Source organism: Pelodiscus sinensis, chromosome 15, assembly GCF_052426305.1.
Source record: "Pelodiscus sinensis isolate ZL-2025 chromosome 15, ASM5242630v1, whole genome shotgun sequence".
Taxonomy (NCBI): domain Eukaryota; kingdom Metazoa; phylum Chordata; order Testudines; family Trionychidae; genus Pelodiscus; species Pelodiscus sinensis.
In genome coordinates, this window is record NC_143066.1 from 40,753,655 (window position 1) to 40,776,590 (window position 22,936).

Consider the following 22,936-nt stretch of genomic DNA (forward strand, 5'->3'; position numbering starts at 1 on the left):
GGTCAAGACCCACATTTTTCTATGGAGGGGGTGCAGGGTTTGGGCTGGAGGTTGGGAGCTCGGGGAGGGGATGGGGTTCGGGGGGGCAGGGCCTGAGAGGGAGTTTGGTGACGGGGGGGGGGAGTGGCAGGGTGTGAAGCTTCCCCCTGCACAGAGAGGCAGATAGAGCAGCCAGATGCTGAGCCCTGACGCTGCTCCCTGCCCGTGGGTCCAGTGGGCTGGGCCACGGGCCTTGAAAGCTTGGCGGGGTGGATCTAGCCTGTAGGCCGTGTCTTGCCTGCCCTCGGGCTAGCTGGTAAGCCTGACCCTTAGTGGGTGAGGCTTACTAGTTCCGTTTAACCCGTAGGGGCTGGAGCAGCTCCCTGCCCAACCCATCCCTGCGGGGCCCACCTCAAGCAGGGGCTGCTCTGCCTGCCGGCTGGAGCAGCCCATTTGTGGTGGGCCCGGCCCGGCCCTCCTGCCACAGGCAGGGGCAGCTCCGACCAATGACACAGGATTTTACATCCCTACCTGCAGCCCACAGCCTCGGAGCGGATCCTGCCGGGGTGAAATACGTGCCAGGGTTCCCGCCAGTGTTCGCAATAGCAGTGGGATCTCTCTGAATCAGACAGGTACCTCATGTCGTGTGGTGGGACCTTCGGGCTGAGACCGGCTTTCGCAGCCGTATTTGGGGGCCTGCCTGGCTAGCGGCCAGCCATCGCATCTATGTCGGTGGGTTGTACAGCACCTCCTGCTGCAGCATCCCCATGCTTGGGAGAGTTCTGCTCCCTCGAGAATGTGTTTTATCCAGGTGCTGTTGGACATTGGTGTTTTGGTGTATTTCAGTATATTCCTGTCAGAGATGACGCCCCAGCCGGAAGCCAAGTCTAGATTCAGATTGGGATCCAGGTGAGAAATGAATATCAGGGCTTGGAGTTTGTGCCTGCCCCAGGATTGTGGGAGGAGAGGAGATGGGCATTTTCCTGCTTTTCACGGCTTAGTTGCGCCTTTAGATACGGAGCTGGATTTCAATCCCCCCCACCCAGGATAGGGGAGATCGGGGGGGGGGGGGGTTCCTCGGTGTAACTCATCTTCCTGTTAGCTGGAATGATTGCCTAACACACTTTGGAGTTTGACCCCACAAGCCCTGATAGCGAGACTAACACACACTTCACACCAGAGGAGAGAGGGACTGGAACAGTAACTTGGGCTAATTAGCTTAACTATCCCTCCACGTTTTTCTTTTCATTCCTTGTGAAACTGCTACTGGCTTCACTGGCAAGTCCCGGTTCCCTGGCAATATTTAAGCTGCCCTGTGGGCTGGCAGGCAGCTGGTTGGTGGTGCCTCCTGCAAGCAAACAGAATGAGACCCAGCGGAACGTGGTAAGTTCCTTTTTGTGTCTGGGATGGTCTCAGATAGCAGGTGGGTTCGGTTCTGGGCTCCGTTTTCTCCCTTCCACCCTGGGGCGTTCTAGGCAGGTGAAAGGAATCAGGAATGTATAAAAATCCTGTGAGAGACGCAACAGAAAGGATACGATTCTGGCACGTTACGAGACACCCTCGTGAACTGCCATCTCGCCCTGGCCGCTGATGAAGGGCTGGCTTCAGCGGATGCATTTCAATGCCATGGATGTTCTTTGCTCAGAACCCCCGACTAGCGCCGCGCTGCAGCTCATGCCAAGGGAGCAACGGGAGGCTAGGTCGTGATCGGAATTAGCAAACCTGTCAAACTTTCCACTGGCCCCAGGCACACACAGAATTGGAAATCAGATGTACCCGAGTTTGTTAAATTTCTTCCTGCCCCAAGCAAGCTGAGGCATCCTACAGGGGGGATCCTACGGAAAGACCAGTGAGCAAATACCTGCCACCCAAGCTAAGTTGCCCTAGGCATTCCCCTGGGCATGTATAAATACCTTCCTTTCCTTCCTGTCCTGCCATGAATTAACACGGCAGAGTCGGCTGTGCGCTACAAACAGCTGCAATTGCGGGGGTGAAGCAGCTCCTGTGCACGAAGCCAAAATCCTGCAGTTCGCTTTGATTTCGGTCGTAGCGGCAGGTCTTGGGCATCATTTGGGATTTGGGCCATAATATGGGAAAAGCTTCATGTGACGGGGCCACGGGCAAATCAGACAGAGGCAGCAGGAAGCGTTAGAACGCTGGTGATTGAAAGCAGGGAATGGTCGCGGTGCTCGCCCCCCAACCTTTCCCTAGCTGCAGGGAGCGAACGCTGCTGCTCCTGAGGAAGGATGGGCCAGAGGGCTGAGCCCAGGAAGGGGCATTGACTAGAGCGGGTACTTTGGACTATGGCGACCGGGGTGGAACCGCTCCGTGGGGCTGTCGTGTGGGGCCGCTACCACGGTGCCTCGGTGGACGATGCTGTAGAGAATCCACGTGCTCTCTGGGCTCTGTCACGCCTCTAGGCATGAGGAACTGGCCCCACTGGACAGGCAGGGCGGGGGGCAAATCCAAGCCATTCGTTAGGGGGCAGGGAAGGCGAGGGACTCGGAGAGGCTGCTTTGTTCCCTTGTATCGGTACGCGGGCGAGGCCAGTGGCCGTGGCGAAACTGACGCCCACGGACAAGGAGCTTGCTTGGCTCTCACCTCCGCAGGCCTTTCCGGGGCAGAACCCGTTTGTCTGCTCCTCCCTTGCACCGCACCAGGCAAATAAGAGCCTCTTTGTCTGAGGAGCTGAGCACGGGGCCGGAGCGCACCTCTGAGGGAGACAGCCCAGCTCCCGGCGGTTTCCCACCACACCCAGGCGGCATCGTAAGGTGCCCCATTTGGAGCACAAGTGGCCAAAGGCTCCGGCCTGCGTGTGACGAGGGAGCAAGGAGCAGCAAACGCTGGCTCCGGCCATCCTGGAAAGGACCTTGTCCTAGAGGTGCTCCCGCTGCCCTGCAGACCAGTGTCTGGCCTGTTGGAAGAGGCCGTGCGAGCCCCGAAGAAGGGAGGCTTTGTCCCCATTCAAGGGAAGCAGCTGCATGGCCCGGTGGGGAAAGGAAAGGTAAATCCTCAGCAAGCGAGGGAGCTGCCTGCTCCTGGTTGCCCCCTCTGGCTATGGCTAATGCCCCCCCGCCCCCAGAGAGGACGTGCCCTGGGATTCTCCCCAGGCTCCTGCAGAGCAAACTTGCCGCTTTTGCTGGGGACGCGATTGTACAGAAAGGCAGATGTGATCAGCTCGTTCTGGGGGGGGGGGGGGAGGATGGGGGCAGGGGGGAGACACCTCCCCTGGAAGGTCTTTGCTCTGGGTCCTTGCTGGACATAGCAGGGCTCTCTCCGCTCAGCAGAGCTCTCAGTTCCCAGCACAGATCGCTCCAGCCAGGACACTTGGTGGTTTGTTCACCCTCGGGTGCCACCTCCCCCTGGGCCGGGCGGACAAGAAAGAGCTTTTGTTTAATTGGAAAACAAATGAGCAGCTCAGCGCCCCACCCCGCTGGGGAATGGGTCTGTGGCTGGCAGAGGGAGGAATGTGTGCGGAAGCCCCTGGTTAGGATTTGGCAGCAGCTGAGCCTGTCGGAGCCCTGGCAGCAGCAGAGCAAAACAAGCAAGGTGCCTCCTTACTCCTCCCAGCCCCGTGGGGGGTACCGTGTCCCAGCCCTGCTGCTGCATTCCCCTGCCGGGTGATAAGGGAATGGCGGGGGCAGTGCCTGGACACCGGCCATTTGGACTCCATTCTCTCCTCCTGGGCCCACGTCCAGCGCTGAGTAGAGGCCAAGACTCCCCCCATCTTCCATGCAATCTGGGTCGGGCCCTTTGATGGGAGCACAGAGGACCGGCCACAGGGATGCTGGGCGTTCACATTCACTCCTGGTTGCCATGGAAGGAATCGCTCGGCTCGTTTGTTTCCTTTTTTCTGGCTATTCACGGGCATTGCTGGGGCTGCGGCTTCTTTCCAAGGTCAGTGCATCCAGGGCTGCTAAACCTGCAGCCACGGGGCCCTCTAGACCACCGGCTCCTCCCCATCATGCTGTGGTTGCTCCGCTCCGCCCAGCCCGGGGTAGGAGCTGCAGCACAAAGGTAACAGCAGCCGCCCAGGGGAAGAGCCCACCCACCAGTCTGAGACACCATCCCCGGCTGGCCCGACTGAGAATGGGGGCAGCGTCCTCACTGTGCTGCTGTCCCTGCCCAAACCGCACAGGCCCCTAGAGCTCGGTGTTCTGCTTTTCAACAGATAAATGCAGCAAGCAAGCGAGGAGCTGAATCTCCATGAGACACAATGGAGACCCCGGGGAGCCCTCCGCCTTCGGTCACTCCCAGCTGGAACCCTTTTCCCCACAAGATCTTGGAGGCTGTGGACATTGTTGTTCTGGTTCTGTACTTTGTATTCGTCCTGGCGGTTGGACTGTGGGTAAGGAGATGCTCTGAGGTCCTTTCTTACGGGTCCTCTCCTATGCAAAGGGGACAATTGCATAAGGCCTAACTTCACTGATGTCAACTGACCGAATCCACATGCACGGGAAGGTTTTGTGTTTTTCCCATCCGCTCGCTCTAGGATTGTGACCTCACCCGCTCCCGAGACGGGCTGTTCGGATTCAATGTGTTCTGAAACACTCGAGGATCTTTCAGTGGGAAGGGTCTAGACACACGACGTAATGTTACTGCTAATGTTTGAGACCTAGCCGGGACAGAATCCCACCACAGAGCTCTCCAGGAAATCAGATTTGCTTGACAATAAGATTCCGATAGCAGATCCTTCAAACTACAAGCACTCCTAGCTGGGCCATAAATCAACTTCCTGGCATGGTTTCTGTCACAGGGAAAGGCCCACCCAGCTGTCAGGAGATTGGACGGGAATTGCTGCGCTCTCCAGATATGGGTTCATAACTCATGCAGTGTGTTATACGATAAGTGAAGATCATAAAAAGCGAGAGTCCAGAGTTCTAAGTCTAATCCCGAGTATCCCTCTCCGATGCATAGAACAAGTAATGCCCCTCTCTGGCGACCCAAATCTGCGTGCCTTCCTCATGCATCTGCAGCGATCTTTACATTTATTGCAGAAAACTCTTAACCAGGAAGCCGAGATTGTAAAAACTGTTGCATGTGATACGGACTCAACCCTCTCCATGATGGCAGCTCCCTTCCTCCCTCGGCAGCTATTTTTCATGGTCTCCCTCTTTTCAGACCTTTGCCCCACAAGCCCCCAGCAGCTGCTGCAGTTGATGGTTCTTCCACCATAACAAAGTCACCCATGGCGTCCAGTGGGGATGAGGGGATAGGGCCCCTCCGGGGAACTGCTGTGCGCTGTCACGTTCCGAGCAGAACGCAGGGATGTCTGACGGGGCGGGTTCCAAACTTACTTTCTCATGACCCCGTTGGAAAGAATCATTGAGGCCGCAACTCAACAGAATGTGACTGGAGTGTGGGCGCCGGGGTGGGGCTGAGGATGGAGCTTTGGGGTGTAGGAGGGGACTCCGGCTTTGGGGGGGGGGGGGGCACGGCTGGGACAGGAGGGGCTGACCTCAAGCAGCTCCCGGGCAGTGGTGCAGCGGGGGGCTAAGGCAGCTTCCTGCCTCTCCTGGCACCGCAGACCATGCTGGGCCCAGAAGCGGGAGTGCGGAGCTACTGCTCAGGGCAGGGACAGTGCATGGAGTCCTGTGCGCTCTTCCCCTCCCCCCAACCTAGGAGCTGGGCCTGTTGCTGGCAGCTTCTGGGGCGCAGCGCAGCCTGTGGTGCCAGGACAGGCAGGGAGCTGCCTTAGCCCCCACACTGCTCACCTGGTCTCCCTGCAGCCACGAGCCACAGGGCCCGACACTTCACCGCCCAGCGCTGTTTGAAACCCACTGATCTAAAGCTTTTGTCCTGTTTTTCTGCTTTCCCAGTCCATGTGGAAGACGAAGCGAAGCACGGTGAAAGGCTATTTCTTGGCGGGAGGAAAGATGGTTTGGTGGCCTGTAAGTGTCTTCGTGAAGCTGCCTGTCCCACCATGCCGCAGCGGGACTGAACGGTGCTTTTGTCCGCCCCGGCAGGCCTCTTTCCGGTCAGGAGAGGAAAGCCGGCGACATGCTTTCCCTGTTTCCAAGGCCTTCCCCTCCACTAACATCCCTGTCACAGCCCCCACCCTCTGCGCCAAGATCTTCTCTGTTTGCTGACTTGCACCTAGGCTCATCCATTTCCTCCAGCTCTGACGTGGGGCTCCAGGGGCACAGCTGACCGGTCTCTGGGGAGGAAGGGGCTGTTAGCTGGTCCGCCACGGGCAAGGGTTGGATCTGGGATGGGCGGATCATAATGAAGTAAATACCAGCTGACTGATCGCTTGGCGTGTCTCTTTGTTTCATCCCGTGCCTCTTTGCTTGTAAGGCTCCCCAGTGGAGGGACCATGACGCCGCGGGCAGGAAGCGGGCTGCTTCCATGCAACCTCGCAGATGAGTGACAGAGCAGGAGGGAAGGCGTGAGGTCTGACAGCTACTGTGTCAGTGCATGAATGGGGCGATGAGAAAAGGCAGCAGGGGCTAGGAGGGAGGGGTTTTCCATTCCCACTGCCGTCTGGCCTAGGGTGCTGCCAGGCCTACATGCAATGGATCCAATGGGGAGACTCTGGCCCGCTCCATTGGCTTATACATGGCTCACTACTGAGACCCCCTCCCCGCCGGGCCAAACACTCCTCCCATGGTCTGATGGGTGCCCCGGGCCATACACAGAACTAGCTTGCTCTTTACCTCTGCAGGTGGGGGCGTCGCTGTTTGCGAGCAATGTGGGGAGCGGGCATTTCATAGGCCTGGCTGGGTCCGGGGCAGCGTCGGGAATCGCCGCCACGGCCTACGAGTGGAACGTAAGTATGGGACTGTGGGAACTGTAGGAAGGTGCCTTGCTCCTTTCTAGCTTTTCCCCTGTTGCACGGTCCGGGCTGCAAATGCAGCTGTCGGGGCAGAGGCTGTCTCCCTGTTGCTGGAGGCGATGATTGCGTTATGTGGAGGATAGGTCGGGTTGATCTAACAATCTGAGTTAAGGTGCTGCAGCTCGTAGGGCTGCACTGACATGGCACCGTGGGTTAGCACGGTAGCACCTCTGTGGCTATGTCGGGCTTTGCAGCTCTCACTGCGCTGCATGCCGTGCGCCCTTGGAACCTTATCGGAAGAGCAGGAACAGAGTTCAGATCCCTCTGCCCCAAAAGCCCATGACCTTGGACGTGAGCTAGAGAGTCATTGCTCGCTGTCAGCTCGACAGCACATTTGGGCCACAGCTGGACACGTGTATGTACAGCTGAACCTCTCTAGTCCGGCACTCTCTGGTCCAGCAGCACCCGTGGTCCGGCAGGATGTTGGTTCGCCGGATGGCCACTTATCATGAGGGTGGCCAAGTTTCCCGCAGTCCTATAAGGTTTGTTTCCAACCTCCGGTCCTGGCTCTCAGGGTTTTGTGCTGTTCTTTGGCTCTGATTGACCCCAAAATGTCTTCCAAGAGCCCAGCAAGCGGTAGAAGTGTTGGTCATGCTGTTAGACAACACTGACCTCCCTGATCCGGCAAGTTCTCTGGTTCGGCAGTAGCCAGGTCCCCAGGGTGCTGGCCTAGAGAGGTTCACCCTGTACACACACACAGATGCATGCCCGGGCATTAGCCATTTGACAACAGCATTTGTCTATTGCCGACCCCGTTTCTTTTGCCTCCCTAGGGGATGTTTTGTGTCTTGGTGCTGGCCTGGCTATTTCTTCCTATTTACCTGGCAGCGGGGGTAAGTCAGGGGGCCACACTGCGTGTATCAGTGACTTGCTTTTTTAATGATCCTTTTCAGTCGACGGGGTTGTTACGGCCGAACCTGCCAGCGGGCCCTGTACTGTGGGTAAAGGTAAAGGGGTATGGAGGCTCCTGCAGGTCTGCTCCTCCTTGGATACCATCAGTACTGACCGAGGGGGGAAGAGCCTGGGAAAGATTCTCCCAGGAAAGGAGCTCAGTCGGGATCTCCTGGATGAAAAAACGTCGTTCAGAAAGGGGGTGAAAGAGGGGACAGGAGGACCCACTCGTGAGCCCCCAGGAGCCGTGCATGGCCCACGGCCAAGAGCAAGCGCTGCCTCCTCCTAAGTGAGGCTTCAGGGGCAGATGCCAGAGTTTGGGTGGGAACGGCGCTTCCCTGGCACACGGAGAGGTGATGGAGATGCTGCCGCGCAACTGGGGGCAAGTCTGGGCCACTGTGCTCAGCGGGACGGGTGACGCCAGCTAGCATTAGGCAAGGGGAACACATGGAGCTCATGGTTCCCAGATGAGGCAGGAAACAAAGCAGCGGGGCTTTTGCGGTCTCGAGGGGTATGGAGGTTCCTTTGTCAAGTAGCCTCACGGGGCCTCGTGCCGGACCCTCCACGCAAAATACGGGTGACCGTTCGTTGTACACGTGTGTGGCGCTGGGAGGGACAGTCATTTCCCGGTAGACACTAGGGACGTAAGAGTTTAACCGGTTAACCGATAAGCGGATGGTTACCAATTACCATTACTGGTTACATTGTGTTTGGGGTGAGGACCCTGGCAGCCCCGTGAGAGCCCTGGCAGGCCAGTGGGGCCGGGAGCCGCAGCAGCCGGCAGTCCCGTGGTTAACCATGTAACCGATAGAATTGTTATCGATTACACGGTTAATATTTGTATTAATTTTTCTATATCCCTAGCAGATATACCAAGACCCAGCAGCTAGCCAGAGTTTGTCAACCACGCAGGGGCTGTACCCATGTCTGTGTTACTGTATTCTACCTGCTGTGATACACTCTCCTTCCCTGCAGGTCACAACGATGCCTGAGTACTTACAGAAACGCTTTGGCGGCAAAAGAATACAGATATTCCTGGCAATTCTCTACTTGTTTATCTACATATTCACCAAAATATCAGTAAGTAGGAAGAAGGCAGGAGGACTGCCTAGAATTCCCTTTGGAAGAGTGTGTCGGTATAAATCTGAGTGGAGAAAGGGGACGGATTTCAATTCTTTCGAGACCTGCCAACCCCCAGGGTCCATAAGCTTTACTGTGAATGGTTGGAGCATTTGCTGCTGTTGGAAGGAGAGCACGGTAATGTATCTGAGCACGTCAGTCCAGACAAAGGGGAAGGAGTCGGTTGCACTGACGATTGATCTGTTGTAAGATATTTGGCATCTGCTCGGTTAATTTGATTTCTCTTCTCTGTACATTTCCTCTGCCAGCAGTAGTGTATATGAGCATATAGGGGTAGGATGTTCCCTCCAGCAGATGCAGCGAGCTTACTAGCAGCCTCGTTTAGTAATTGAATGCTCCTATTTGTGCTAATGCTTTGAATGAGTGATGTATTCGCCCTTTGTGCAGGGCCTTGTCAGCTATTAATTAACCACCGCGTAGTGCCTACATTGACAGGCTGAGAAGAAAAACTCCTCGCTGGCTGGGTGTTTTCCCTTTCACAGGCAGCAGTGGGAAAGATAGTCTGACACACGCCTCTCGCCCGCCTCCCTGCCCTTGAAACTGAAGATGCCTTTGGTGTCAGACTGGGCCAGGTGGCTGTTCCTTCGTAGGATTTTTTTATAGGGCAACAATCCAGTTTATTCAACTCTCTGATCCCCAGTTTCTGGCTAACGGGGCACGCCCATTTATTTACAGCTGGCCAACATCATCAGGGCTTTGCATGTATGCATGCTTCCATGGGCTGCAGGCTGCCTCTATTCTATACCAAACTCTTCTGCAGTGCAGCCGCTCCAGGCCAGCCAGACGCAAGCAGGCTGCGCCGTTACTAGCCCACCGCTCTATAACAGCACACAGCGCAGATGCCTGTTAAGGGTCATCCTTGAGAAACACACGGTTTGGCTAGCTCAGGCGTCTGGCATCAGACACCGAGCTGCCGCCCCGTCCCCGTTCTCAATTTCTTTTCCCATTAGGTGGATATGTACGCCGGGGCCCTGTTCATTCAGCAAGCCTTACGCTGGGACCTCTATGTGGCTGTCATAGGTCTGCTGGCAATCACTGCTGTTTACACTGTGGCAGGTGCGTCCCTGTGTTTCGGGTCATAGGAATGCCATCTCATACGTCTTTGTTAATGGCTGAGAATGGCCGTACAATGTGCCATCCACCTCCCCTGTAGTAAGTATTCGGCAGTTTCAATAAGGTACTGTTCTTGAAGTACTTCCTTCTCATTCGCCACGGCACTAAATCTGTCTGCCCTTTGCTAAGATGGCTGTTGATACTGAAAAAACGAATTAGAGTAACGCAGGTGTCAAAAGAATGACTCTCCAGGTGAGAGCGGGTGAGTGGAACTGCACAAGGCTGGCGTAAAGGGCTTGCTCGCGCCAGCCCGGATCTGTGCACAGCACTCTGGTTCAGAGGGGAGCCACAGTGAAGGGGTTTCAGCACTTTTCTTTCAGGGACTGGGAACCTTTTTTGGGTCAGAGGCAACTGACCCACAGAAAAATCAGTCGGGTGTCACACAAAAGTGAGAAACAACCCCCCCCCCCCAAAATCATCACTGATGTGGCCCCAAGTGAGAAGCAGAAAAACACTCTCCACATTCCCCTTGCACATCAAGGCCTGGGGAGCAGGGCTAGTAGATTTTGTGGACCTCCCTAGGCTCTGGGGTGGGGCCAAAAATGAGTGATTCAGTGTGTGGGAGGGGACTGCTGGGAAGCCGGCTTGGAGTGTGGGGTCTGAAGGAGGCAGGGTGCAGGAGTGTGTTGGGGTTGATGGGTCTGGGATGGTAGGGTGCAGGAGCAGGCTGGAGGTGGGGAGCAGGAGCAGAGTGGGGGTGCAGGGTGTGGGCGGGAAGGGGTGCAGGAGCAGGCAGGGGATTGGAGTTGTAGGGGTCTGGGTGGGAGGTAGGGTGTTGGAGTGGAGGGGCTGCAGGAGCGGGGACAGTAGAGGGGTTTGGGTGGGAGGTAAGGTGCTGATGCTCCAGCCCCATAGTGGGGATGCAGGGCTGGAGCGCCAGTGCTGGCTCCCTGATGCTGGGGGAAGCCCCAAGGCAAGCTGGGGGACGGATCTAGTCCCCGGGCTGTAGGTTTCCCACCCCTGGTTTAGGGTTTATGGGTGTGTGAGAGAGAGCAACACCCAGCGGTAAGTGGCAGGGTGATGTGGGAAATACCTGCACAACTTGGTTGGAAATGGGGCCATGAAGGCATGAAACGTGTGTCTAGGGAGAGAGGTAGATACGTTGAAAGGCAGGGATACAGTCCAGAGTGACCTAGACAGAGTAGAGGATTGGGCCAAAAGAAATCTGATGAGGTTCAACAAGGACAAGTGCAGAGTCCTGCCCTTGGGATGGAAGAATCCCAAACATTGGTACAGGCTGGGGACCAACTGGTTAAGTAGTAGTTCTGCAGAAAAGGACCTGGGGGTTACAGTGGATGAGAAGCTGGATATGAGTCAACAGGGCACCCTTGTAGCCAAGAAGGCTAATGGCATATTAGGTTGCATTAAGAGGAGTATTGCCAGCAGATCCAGAGAAGTGATCATTCCCCTTTATTCGGCTTTGGTGAGGCCACATCTGGAGTATTGTGTCCAGTTCTGGGCCCCCCACTACAAAAAGGATGTGGACACATTGGAGAGGGTCCAGCGGAGGGCGACCAAAATGATTAGGGGGCTGGAGCATATGACCTATGAGGAGAGGCTGAGGGAGTTGGGTCTGTTTAGTCTGCAGAAGAGAAGAGTGAGGGGGGATTTGAGAGCAGCCTTCAACTTCCTGAAGGGGGGTTCCAAAGAGGCTGGAGAGAGGCTGTTCTCAGTAGTGACAGATGGCAGAACAAGGAGCAATGGGCTCAAGTTGAGGTGGGAGAGGTCCAGGTTCGATATTAGGAAAAACTGTTTTCCTAGGAGAGTGGGAAGCATTGGGATGGGTTCCCTAGGGAGGGGGTGGAATCTCCATCCCTAGAGGTGTTGAAGTCTCGGCTTGACAAAGCCCTGGCCGGGTTGATTTAGTTGGGATTGGTCCTGCCTTGGGCAGGGGGCTGGACTTGATGACCTTCTGAGGTCTCTTCCAGCTCTGTGGTTCTATGATTCTATGAAACGAATGGAAGTTTCTCCTCTTGAGGCACTCGCCCCCCTGATGTGGGCCAGACAGCTCCTCGCTTTTTGTTGCAGACTTTATGAAGCAGCTTCTATTTCAGTCGGGTTCTTCCTTCTTGTGGTTTCCAGTGCCTCCCCTGTAGAGATTTCTGCTGTGGAAGTTGGGTTTCTGATGACACACACTGACTCACTGTGGTTCAAAACTTGCAACATTTCAGCCTTGGCCAGTCCACCCACAAAATGGTTAAAACAACTCACCGAACATCCCAGCGTATCAGTCGGAGCATTGTGGCTCCGCCACTGGCCAACACACATTTGCAAAGCAGGAGGTGTCATTCTGCAGAACAAACCCAGTTCCCGACAATTTGTCCTTCTGTTTTTTTTCCTGTAGGTGGCCTGGCAGCTGTGATTTACACCGACACACTGCAGACGGTCATCATGCTGGCTGGGGCATTAACTCTTATGGGGTTCAGTGAGTACCCTCTCAGACTGTACTGCTAAAAATACATTTGTTCCTGCAAACATGCCTCACCAGAACAAACCATTTAACATGTCTTCAGTGCATCTTCTGACACGCATTCATAGCATTGTAGAATCTTTTCTAAATAAATCATCTTGCGAGAGTTCTTTATAGAGTGAAAAGTATACGGGTGTTCTGTAAAAGAGATGAACTCCCCCTCCTCCAAATACACAGAAAACACCCCTATGGTCTGAGATTCATATCAAAGCCAACAGCTACCTCCTCTAGCCAAGTAACTTGTGGTATTAAACCGGATTTGGCATTATAGGTCCTGATTCAACTCCAGCTGAAGTCTATCAAGAGTTTTCCCATTGACTTCAGTGGATGCTGATTGGGGATCATACAAAGCAAACTGCAGAGAGTGAAAGTAATAGCCTGACCCTGATCAATGTGGTAACTGCTTCCTATTTCCATTTTAGGCTTTGTTAAAATTGGCGGCCTTGAAAGTTTGCAGGCCAAATACTTTAAAGCCATTGCGAGTAGCCACAAAGGAAACAGCAGCTGTGGCTTGCCAAGAGAAGATGCCTTCCACATTTTCCGAGACCCCGTCACCTCGGACCTTCCCTGGCCAGGAGTTCTGGTTGGAATGACCATCCCATCTCTGTGGTACTGGTGCACAGATCAGGTAGGTCAGTGTTTACTTCACAAGATTCAACCCTGAGGTTGGGTTTTGAGACATGCCATCTGGCTGAGCCATACAGAACTTTCATAGCAAGCAACTTGGCTGAGTTTCATTACAAAACCCAGACTCAGTCCAGGACCCGGGCAGATGGACAATCTTTCTCTGGAAACCATGTGAAATCAGTTTTCAACCTCAAACCAGATCAAACTTGATGCCTGTGGCTAAGTTAAATTAGATTTTTGGGGATCATTGGAACTCTCCATGTAATAGAGGGGTGTGAACCCCAACTGAGAACTCATCCCCACCATGCTGTGCAGGACTCCCGTTGCTTTCTCTCCAGTTGTAAATATCAGTGTCCGGAAGAATTGTAACGAAATATGAATTACCTATTTCTGGGGAGTTTGTTTATCAAACTCTTTATAGAGTGAGGGTCAATTTAGGGCATGATTCTCTACGTTAGTGGATTGGCTGGAATTGCAGCCAATAGGCGCAGTACAGGGTGATACCTAGGAGTGGAGGGAGGCATGGAGCCAGGTATGTGTATTGCCAAGAGGCAACGGTTCTTCCCTTAAGGGATTTGGAGGTAATAAGCACATAAGTTGGGTGAAGGCTTAAAGGTTTTACTAAGCAAATATTAAGGTAAAGTACAATGCTTAATATTAGAATAAAATACAATGAAGAAAATCCTAGCATAAAATACAATAAGCAAATCTTAGAATCATATGCAATGCTTATTAAGAATAAAGTGCAATGCCTAGTAAGAAAATACAATACTCATTAAGCCTAAGCCGATCTCAGAATAAAACGCAATGTCTATTAAAAAAAAAAAAAATGCTTATTAAGCCTAAGCAAACCTCAGAATAAAATGCAATGCCTACATCCCTTCCGCCGCCAGTGGCCAGTGGGTAGCACCTTCTGCGGCTTTGGTCTACGCCAAGGTTCCAATGTTAGGAATATTCCTGGCCTTTATATACTGCTGGATCTACAGTAATCACCCCTGTTGTTCTGAACCTAACAAGATTGTTGATACATTGCATATTTTCCCACATCCAATAATTAGCTTGTTGATACTTTGCATAGTTTCCCAGGCCAAATAATAAGCATTATCAGGTGGGAAACATTTAGCATAAATAGCTATGTGATCTTCCCAAGCACTCTTGCACTCCCCAGGCCTGTAAGGAAATGCAGGCACAAAAGGAATGATTGTGGTACACCACCTAACTTCCTCGACCTCACAATCGTCTCCTGCATTTCCACTACAGTATGCACCCCCCATCTCCCTCATATCCAAACCCTTCACCCCCATCCCACTCAAGACATATCCTCCCGCCCAGACCCCCCCAACCAAAGTCCACTCTTGCACCCTACTTCCCACCCAGACCCCCATCTCCCAGTCTGCTCCTGCACCCGAGTTCCTGGCCAGGTCCCACATCCCCACCCATTTTGTCATCATGGGTGGTTGGCTGGTGGTCCGCAGAAAGATTTATGTTGAACAGGGTGGGCCATGGGCCAAAATGTTTGAGAACCACTGACTTCGGGGGTGTCAGTAAGTTTATCCCTGTGCCCTGGTTTGTGAGACAGTAGCTAACAAGCCACATCCAGGTGCATAAAATATATAGGGTCCAAAGAAAGAACAAACTGTGGAGTAAAACAAGGATTGTGATTTCCATAGCTTAGAAATGAACACACTGAGATTTCTCTTGCACAGAGGCAAGATGCGCTAGTGAAAGCACTGCGGGCGAGTGAGCTAATTTATAGCATGACCCTGCAAGGTTCAGAGTGGCCAATGGGAGGTAAGAACACTCAGCGCTTTGCACGATATGATCCATCATGATGATGCTTTTGGAATCAGCATGTCCCATTATCAGTAGAAACGATCCTCACGTCATCTCCTGTCTGTTTACTCTCCCTGCAAAGCACCGGATCGAACTGTCTTCCTGATTTACAGGTTATTGTTCAAAGGTCCCTCGCAGCCAAGAACCTCTCTCATGCCAAAGGAGGCTCGTTGTTGGCCTCCTACCTGAAAATTTTGCCTCTCTTCATGATGGTGATGCCAGGCATGATCAGCCGGGTTCTCTTCCCAGGTAAGAGTTGAAGGGGAGAACTATTCCTTGCGGTTGTGGTTTCTGTATCCTCCAGAATGAGCTAAAAGCTTGTAGCAGCTCAGGTGTGAGGTGCATGAACTTGCAGTTCATGAGGTTGTTGTTTTTTTTCAGATAACACTGTTGATCTGTGCTCGCCTGGCTGCTCGGGGATCAGACCCCTTCATCCTGAGCACAAATCCCTGGTGCGTCTTGTACTAACCCAGCTTTAAAAGCTGCCCCGCTGATGTTCCCTCTTGAGCCCATGTTTGAGGCACTGAGGAAAGCAAAAAGCAAAAAAACCACCCTAAAGACTGCTCCCTGGATGCTCTAAGCCACCAAGCGCGAGCGAGCATGCGTGTCTGTCGGTGTTCACGCATGTCAGAAGGGAGGCTGTTTTCTCATGTTGAAAAGCATTAGTTTTAAAGGGGACCATGTTCAGAGAAGCAGAGGTGAAAGGAAGCAGGTGCACTCCAATGCGCAGCTCCGGCAAGAGCTGGCTGAGCTGTGATAAAAGCCAGCAGGAAGCTATGGAAAGAGCTGGAAGGGACCCGGGAGCAATAGGACAGTACCTGTAAGAAACTGAAGTTCCTCTCACCCCTGCAAGAGAGGCATACGAGAATAATGAGTTGTGAAGGCAAATCTTTTGATTAAACCCCTATTTCAGTTGCAAGGATCTTTTAGGGTATGTCTGCAGTTGCATCTATTTCGAAACAGGGATGCAAATGAAGACATTCGAAATTGCAAATGAAGTCGGGATTTAAATATCCCATGCTTCATTTGCATATTCGCATTATGGCGCTATTTTGAAATAAAATGCGCTGTGTAGATGCGTTATTTCGAGAGAAAATCCTTCTCTCAAAATAACTGGTAAACCTCATTTTATGAGGAATAAGGATTATTTTGACAGAAGGGTTTTCTGTCGCAATAATGCGTCTACACAGTGCGTTTTATTTCAAAATAGCGCTATTTTGAAATAGCACCATAATGCGAATATGCAACTGAAGCGTGGGATAGTTAAATCCCAGCTTCATTTGCAATTTCAAATGTCTTAATTTGCATCCCTATTTCGAAATAGGGTGCAATGTAGACATACCCTTACTCAATAAAGACATAAGAAAGAAGCAAGCCTGGAGCTACACTTGTGTATGCCTGTGTGTGCTTTGTTGTCTGCTGGATGGGTTTCACTCCATGGTTACTGTCTGGACACATCTGTGTCCTGTAACTATTGGCTTACTTTCCTCCCGTGTTTATTGTAGACCTGGTGGCTTGTGCAGACCCAGAAATCTGTCGGCAAATCTGTGGCAACCCTTCTGGCTGTTCTGATATTGCTTACCCCAAACTGGTCATAGAACTGCTGCCTCTAGGTGAGAAACTCCACTAACTAGCAGGGACAAGGCTTACGCTAATCAAAGCAAAGACCGTAGGAAATGTACGGGAGGGGAATTAACGACAGTCCTGATATTGGGGTTGATTTGGGCCTGAGGCGATAGTGGCAAAAAGGAATAACATGCAACAGGGCACACAGGAAAGACATGTGGCCTGTGAGATTACCTGCTGCCCGGGACTCTAGGGGTGGCAGTCCCCAAGCACAGAGGGTGGGGTGAGCTCAGAAGGGAGCTGATAAGGGAAGAAGCTGGAGCCTCTCTGTACATTCACTGTTCCCACCTCCTTTGTTCCAGGGCTCAGGGGCCTCATGATGTCTGTGATGATCTCAGCACTTATGTCCTCCCTGACTTCCATCTTTAACAGCTCCAGCACCATCTTCACCATGGACCTCTGGCGGCACTTCCGGCCCCGTTCGTCTGAGTGGGAGCTCATGATTGTTGGCAGGTACGGTGCTCTATGGCGGCAGTTCCCAGCCGTCGGGCTGCGGACCTCTGGCTGCTGGGCTGCGGCGGTTCTGGGGGCCAGGGCTGCGGTACGCTGCTCTTGCTGAGGCTGTTGGGAAAGGTGTCTTGCCCCGTCTCTCTGCCAACCATCGCTGGGCAGAGGCGGAGTCTGTGGAAGAGCTCTTGCACGTCCAGGAAGAGACCCCGCCCCTGTCCAGCACTGGTTGGCTGAGAGGCAGGGCAGGACACGCCTCTCCCAACAGCCACAGCGGGAGGGGAGGTGCTTGGCGGTGTACCCCAGCTCCAGAGCCATCACAACTGGGGCAGCAGCGCAGGGCTAGGTGAGGGGGGCAGAGCAGGCACTGGGAGCTCCGGGGGTGGGATTAGTGCTGGGGGGCTCTGGAGGCTGAGCTAGTAGTGGGGGGGCTATGGGGACAGGACTGGTACTAGGGATGGGGTTAATAATGGGGACTGGCCTAGGGGAGGTTCTGGGGGAGGGTTTGTGCAGTGGGGCTCTGGAAACAGGAGGCTGGACCTGGGGGGTCTGGTGGGGGCTGGCACTGGGGGGCTCTGAGCATGGGAGGTTGGCACTGGGGGGGGTTGAGTGCAGGGGACTCTGGGGTCAGTGGCTGGCGCTAGGGGGATAATAAAGGGGTGGGATGCTCTAGGGGTTCGGGCTGGGACTGGCAGCCCTGGGGGCTGGGCTTTTGGAGGACTGGTAACGTTTTATTTGTGTATTTGCATATTCATCATTTGCATAATATGCAAATAAAATGTTACCGGTCTGCCAAAAGCGTGTGACTGGTTTGCCGGTTCCCAGTATCAGAAAGGTTGGGAACTGCTGCTCCATGGCTTGGCCTGTTGAATCAGAGCGCTTGTCCCGGAGTTGGCTTACGTCACACTCTGCTCACAGGTGCCCTCCTATAAACGGAGGGCAACTCCTCCATTTTCAGAGCTCCTTGCTCCTGCCGGCAGGGCCCACCGTGCCATGAGCGGGGGATGTCCAGCCCAGCTGGGCTGCAGCAGCTCCCCACCCACCCACGGTACAGCATGGGGCCTGGCCTGGCCCAAGCAGCCCCTGCCCATGATGGGCCCAGCCTAGCTTCAGCAGCCTGTGGAGCAGTGGGCCCGGCTGGGCCAAAGGCGCTCCATGCCACACTGTGGGCTGGGCTGGAGCAGCCCCCTGTCCACAGGATTAATCAGTGAATGGATTCACCAGGATTTCCCATCCCTGATCGAGAGGCGGGTTCTTGTGCAAGGCTGCAGAGTGACAGAAGCCAGGCCGGGCACACGATGCAGCCGGACAAAGGCCAGATGATGGGAAGCACCGCGGGGCAGAGTTGCGAGAGGAGGAAGTCTCTTCTGGGAGGAGCTCTCGGGGGAGACCCTCCTGCCGGGGGAGGGGCCAAGGCCAGCCCTCACACTGCCTTTTTCTTGAGCAGGGTGTTCGTGCTGCTGCTCGTGGTGGTGTCCATTCTGTGGATCCCACTGGTGCAGGCCAGCCAAGGGGGGCAGCTCTTCATTTATATCCAGACCATCAGCTCCTACCTACAGCCCCCCGTTGCCATGGTTTTCATCCTGGGCTGTTTCTGGAAGAGAACCAATGAGAAGGTAACCCTTGGGCAAGGTCTGACACCGTCCTCTGGGTGCCGGGTGCTCAGCCTCTCCTGCCGCTGTCTACAACAGGGACAAAGAGCCAGGAGGCGAGACCAGCTGCCCTGCACTGCTGCTCTGCCCCTCCTATGTGGGCATTCTGCGGAGTGACTGCACTTCTGCTTGGGGCATCCTGTGTTGGCCACTCAGCCCGTGCAGCAGGGACCACTTCCCACTGCTCTCAGGCAGCTCCCTTGGCTGCTCTAGGAGAGAGGGCAGAGGTGGCAAGGAGCTTGTCACAAACCTAGGAGCAGTGATTTACAAGCCATGGCCTTGCTCTGGTGTAACCCAGGCCTTGGAGTCCCTGGGGGTGGAAAGTCAGTTGTGCGGGGTGGGGCGAGGGGCTTGGAGAAAGGTTGTATCCAGGCTCTGGAGCATCCTCAGGGCAGCCATAGTTAGAGCAGCCATGACTAGGACAACATTGGGGGGGTGAGTAGTGCACCAGCAGGCCTAGACAGTAGCTCTCCTCCACCGGAAGGACAGGTCAACAGAATGTGGGGCACTGTGTGTATGGATTTGTAAAGAACAAATCATGTCAAACCAATCTGGTAGCTTTCTTTGATAGGAGAAGCAGTGGATGTGGTATACCTAGATTTTGGTAAGGCATTTGACATGGTCTTGCATGACTTTCTTATCAATAAATTAGGGAAATACAACCTAGATGGGGCTACTGTAAGGTGGGTGCATAACTGGCTGAATAACTGTTCTTAGAGAGTAGTTATTAACGGTTCACAGTCATGCTGGAAGGGCATAACAAGTGGGGTTCCACAGGGGTCTGTTTTGAGACCGGTTCTGTTCAATAGTTTTATCAACGATTTGGATGATAGCATAGAAAGTACGCTTATTAAGTTTGCAGATGATACCAAGCTGGGAAGGGTTGCAACTGCTTTGGAGGACAGGATCATAATTCAAAATGATCGGGACAAACTGGAGAAATGGTCTGAGGTAAACAGGATGAAGTTTAATAAGGACAAATGCAAAGTGCTCCTCTTAGGGAGGAACAATCTGTTTCACACATACAGAATGGGAAGTGACTGTCTGGGAAGGAGTACTGCAGAAAGGGATCACATAGTGGCCCACAAGCTAAATATGAGTCAACAGTGTGACACTGTTGCAAAAAAAGCAAACATGATTCTGGGCTGCATTAACAGGAGTGTTGTGAGCAAGACACGAGAAGTCATTCTTCCGCTCTATTCTGCACTAATTAGGCCCCAATTGGAGGATTGTGTCCAGTTCTGGGCACTACATTTCAAGAAAGATGTGGAGAAATTGGAGAAGGTTCAGAGAAGAGCAACAAAAATGATTAAAGGTCTAGAAAGAAAACATGAGCTATGTGGGCTTGTTTAGTTTAGAAAAGAGAAGACTGAGAGGGGACTTGATAGCTGTTTTCACGTATCTAAAAGGGTGTTAGAAGGAGGAGGGTGGAAAATTATTCTCCTTGGCTTCTGATGATAAGACAAGAAGCAATGAGCTTAAATTAAAGCAAAGGAGGTTTAGGTTGGACATTAGGAAAAACTTCCTACCTGTCAGGGTGGTTAAACACTGGAATAAATTGCCCAGGGAGGTTGTGGAATCTCCATCACTGGAGATATGCAAGAACAAGCTCGACACACATGTATGAGGCATGGTCTCGATGGTGCTTAGTCCTGCTGTGAGGGCAGGGTACTGGACTTGATGACCTCTCGAGTTCTAGGATAACGTAAAGAGGAGAAAATGGAGGGGAATCTCAGAAACCCACCCCTGTCCCCGCTGACTGTGATCAGAACGTCACAGTTGGGACTAGCACAGAAAAGAGCTTCACTGCCAGCATGAGCTTCATTGCCAGATACAAATTCTGCCTCCTGCTTCATCAACACATGATCTTCATTTCCTAGGGTGCGTTCTGGGGCCTGCTGATTGGCATGTTGCTGGGCTTCATCCGGTTGGTGCTGGATTTTGTCTACCTGCAGCCCCAGTGTGGGGAGCCAGACCGCCGTCCGTCCGTGGTGAGATACGTGCACTACCTGTACTTCTCCATGATCCTCAGTGTCATCACGACAGTCACTGTGGTGGTCGTGAGCCTGCTCACAGAACCTCCCTCGGAAGAAATGGTGCGTCTCTCTCAGCAAGTTTCTTTCACTGGTTTTAATGAACACCCATTCTGCACCTAAGGGGGTGGATGGTCTCATTCATGCAAAACACTCTCATCCAGTGCTGGTTCCATGTGTGATATCCCAGATGAGATTAGATGAAAGAATATCACAAAGACCTACCAACGCTTATACACTCTCTGCTTTTAATTTTGTAGGACACATTACAGCAGAGTTCGAGTAGTAACTGTCATCAGGAACATAACAGTGAAGTAAAAACTGATCGTGGTTTAATCTGGATAAACAGCATTTGTAGTGCTGTTCTGTTTCTTGCTTCATTTGGCCTCCTCATACCTATTTCTGTAGAATCTTAATATTAGATGTTCCAGGTGGGGAACCAGAATTTGGCCCTTAGTGTTTAGAAAATATCAGAACCTCTCAAAGCTGCTTAGTAACTGAGGTGTCCCCTTTAAGCATACATACAAGCAGTTATCTTTAACAGTGCTCTTCATGCCGCCAGATCCATCATCTCACCTGGTTCACACGCTGGGATCGGCCAGCCAAGAAAGACTCAGCAATCAATACTTCACCTGATACTGGAAGTGACGTGTATAAGTCTGAGCATCCGCCTGCCCAGCTTGATATTAGTGTTGTTCCTGAAAATATTTTCAACGGCAATACAGGTAAATGCGCTGCTAACACTGTACAGCATGCACTGAAACCAAAATCAGCCTTGTCCATTGTGTAAAGATTAGAAAGGCAGGAAACGTTACATAAATCTTGCTACTTTCAGATTTCTGTATCTTCACAATGCGGGAAGACTTTTTACCTACAAAAAATAAAGATCAGGGCTAAGTTTCCTCTTGCAGTTTTTTATGTGGCATCACATATACTTGCAGTAGAGGAGGGAACCCATGTTCTGCCCTAGACAATGGTGCTGTTAATATCTGTTGCTAGGAGAGTTGGTTGGAAAATGGAAAGAAAAAAGCTGAAGTTTTCACAACATTCCATTTCTGTTTTATTGGTATTTTCTGACCAGAGCTAGTGGCAGGAGAAACACAGAACCCTGAGCTGAGCTCTGGGCAGGTTGCAAAGGAGAGTTTGCAAACACTTTAGAATGAGGATTGAGGCACTTGTGTTAAGTGCACATTGGTATTACAGATCCTGAGCCAGAACTTCTCAAGCACCCAAAGCTGATTGTCAGCTATTTGCAAAATGTGCACTGTTGTTTAGGTAGCTTTGCAACACTGGTGGATGCAAATTCCATTATAGGCAATGAAATTAGTATGGAGTGGTGCAGTGAGGTAATGCACTGATGATGATTTAGCCTTTAGTGATTGGCATTCTAACTCCCTCGTGCCCCACCCCACAGCTCACTGTTGGGTCATACACACCCTAATCTTCAATAGAGTATGCAGAACTTGCATTCATGAGGCCTAGCCCTGGCCTAAAGTGGGTTCAAGTATATACAAACACATGGCCGATGAGGTGTGCAGACCTGCTTTTAGACTTGGCTTACTGATCCCATTCCTAACTGTTGGGCATGGCAGGATTTAAATTCAGATCTTTGGAAAGAAATGACATTGAAGTAACAATTAGAAATTGCTGTAATGGCTACCTAGAGCTTGGTGGGACAAACATGTCACTTTGAAAAGTTCTGATATATTTTCTGGGTAGTAATAATTAATTTGTAGATGATTTGAAACACTGGTGTATTACTGGGGTTTGTTCAATGGACAGAATTTTACCTTACCAATAACTATCGTTGTAGGTGTGGCTGGTACTCAAAAAGGGTCTAAACTGATGAGAGTCTTCTTGTGGCTGTGTGGGATGGAGAGGAAAGACGAACATCCTCCTGAGAACACAATTCCTGCCAGCCCTGAACATACTGTGGCTTCGCTGGAGGAGCAGCCTTTGGTGAAACACATTCTGAATGTCAACTTGTTACTGTGTCTATGTGCCGGCATTTTTCTCTGGGGCTACTTTGCATAGCATCTTGCCAGATGATTCAAGGGACACTGTCAACTAATTTTAGGCCCCCAACTAAGATTGGCATTAATAAATAATAACAATAATATAATGCATGACAATTCAGTGTGATTTGTAATCCATTCTTACATTTCATACAGGGATAAATGTAAAATATTTTTGCTATACTTAATGATTTGCTGAGCTTTTTTTAGCTTTTGTCTCCGCAGCAATGAGATCAGGCTCCACACACTGACACACACTTAAGGGCTGGAGGATG

General features: G+C 52.2%; 1 protein-coding gene across 3 annotated transcripts; it reads left to right on the plus strand.

Moving 5' to 3' along the window:
• Positions 1-1,135: 1,135 nt before the first annotated feature.
• Positions 1,136-22,768, plus strand: SLC5A11 (solute carrier family 5 member 11). Of its 3 annotated transcripts, XM_075899885.2 has the most exons (16): positions 1,136-1,362; positions 4,151-4,327; positions 5,799-5,870; positions 6,644-6,748; positions 7,588-7,647; positions 8,681-8,785; positions 9,796-9,901; positions 12,303-12,383; positions 12,851-13,056; positions 15,002-15,137; positions 16,394-16,501; positions 16,817-16,967; positions 18,409-18,577; positions 20,494-20,709; positions 21,209-21,371; positions 22,460-22,768. In XM_075899885.2, exons 2-16 carry the CDS (start codon positions 4,196-4,198, stop codon positions 22,678-22,680), a joined length of 2,031 nt encoding a protein of 676 aa, XP_075756000.2. In that variant the 5' UTR covers positions 1,136-1,362; positions 4,151-4,195; the 3' UTR covers positions 22,681-22,768. The 3 variants fall into 3 exon arrangements, with proteins under 3 accessions (XP_075756000.2, XP_075756003.2, XP_089625455.1); XM_075899888.2 differs by lacking the exons at positions 1,136-1,362; positions 4,151-4,327 and having other exon boundaries at positions 20,569-20,709; XM_089769329.1 differs by lacking the exons at positions 1,136-1,362; positions 4,151-4,327; positions 5,799-5,870 and adding an exon at positions 6,355-6,372.
• Positions 22,769-22,936: the final 168 nt, after the last annotated feature.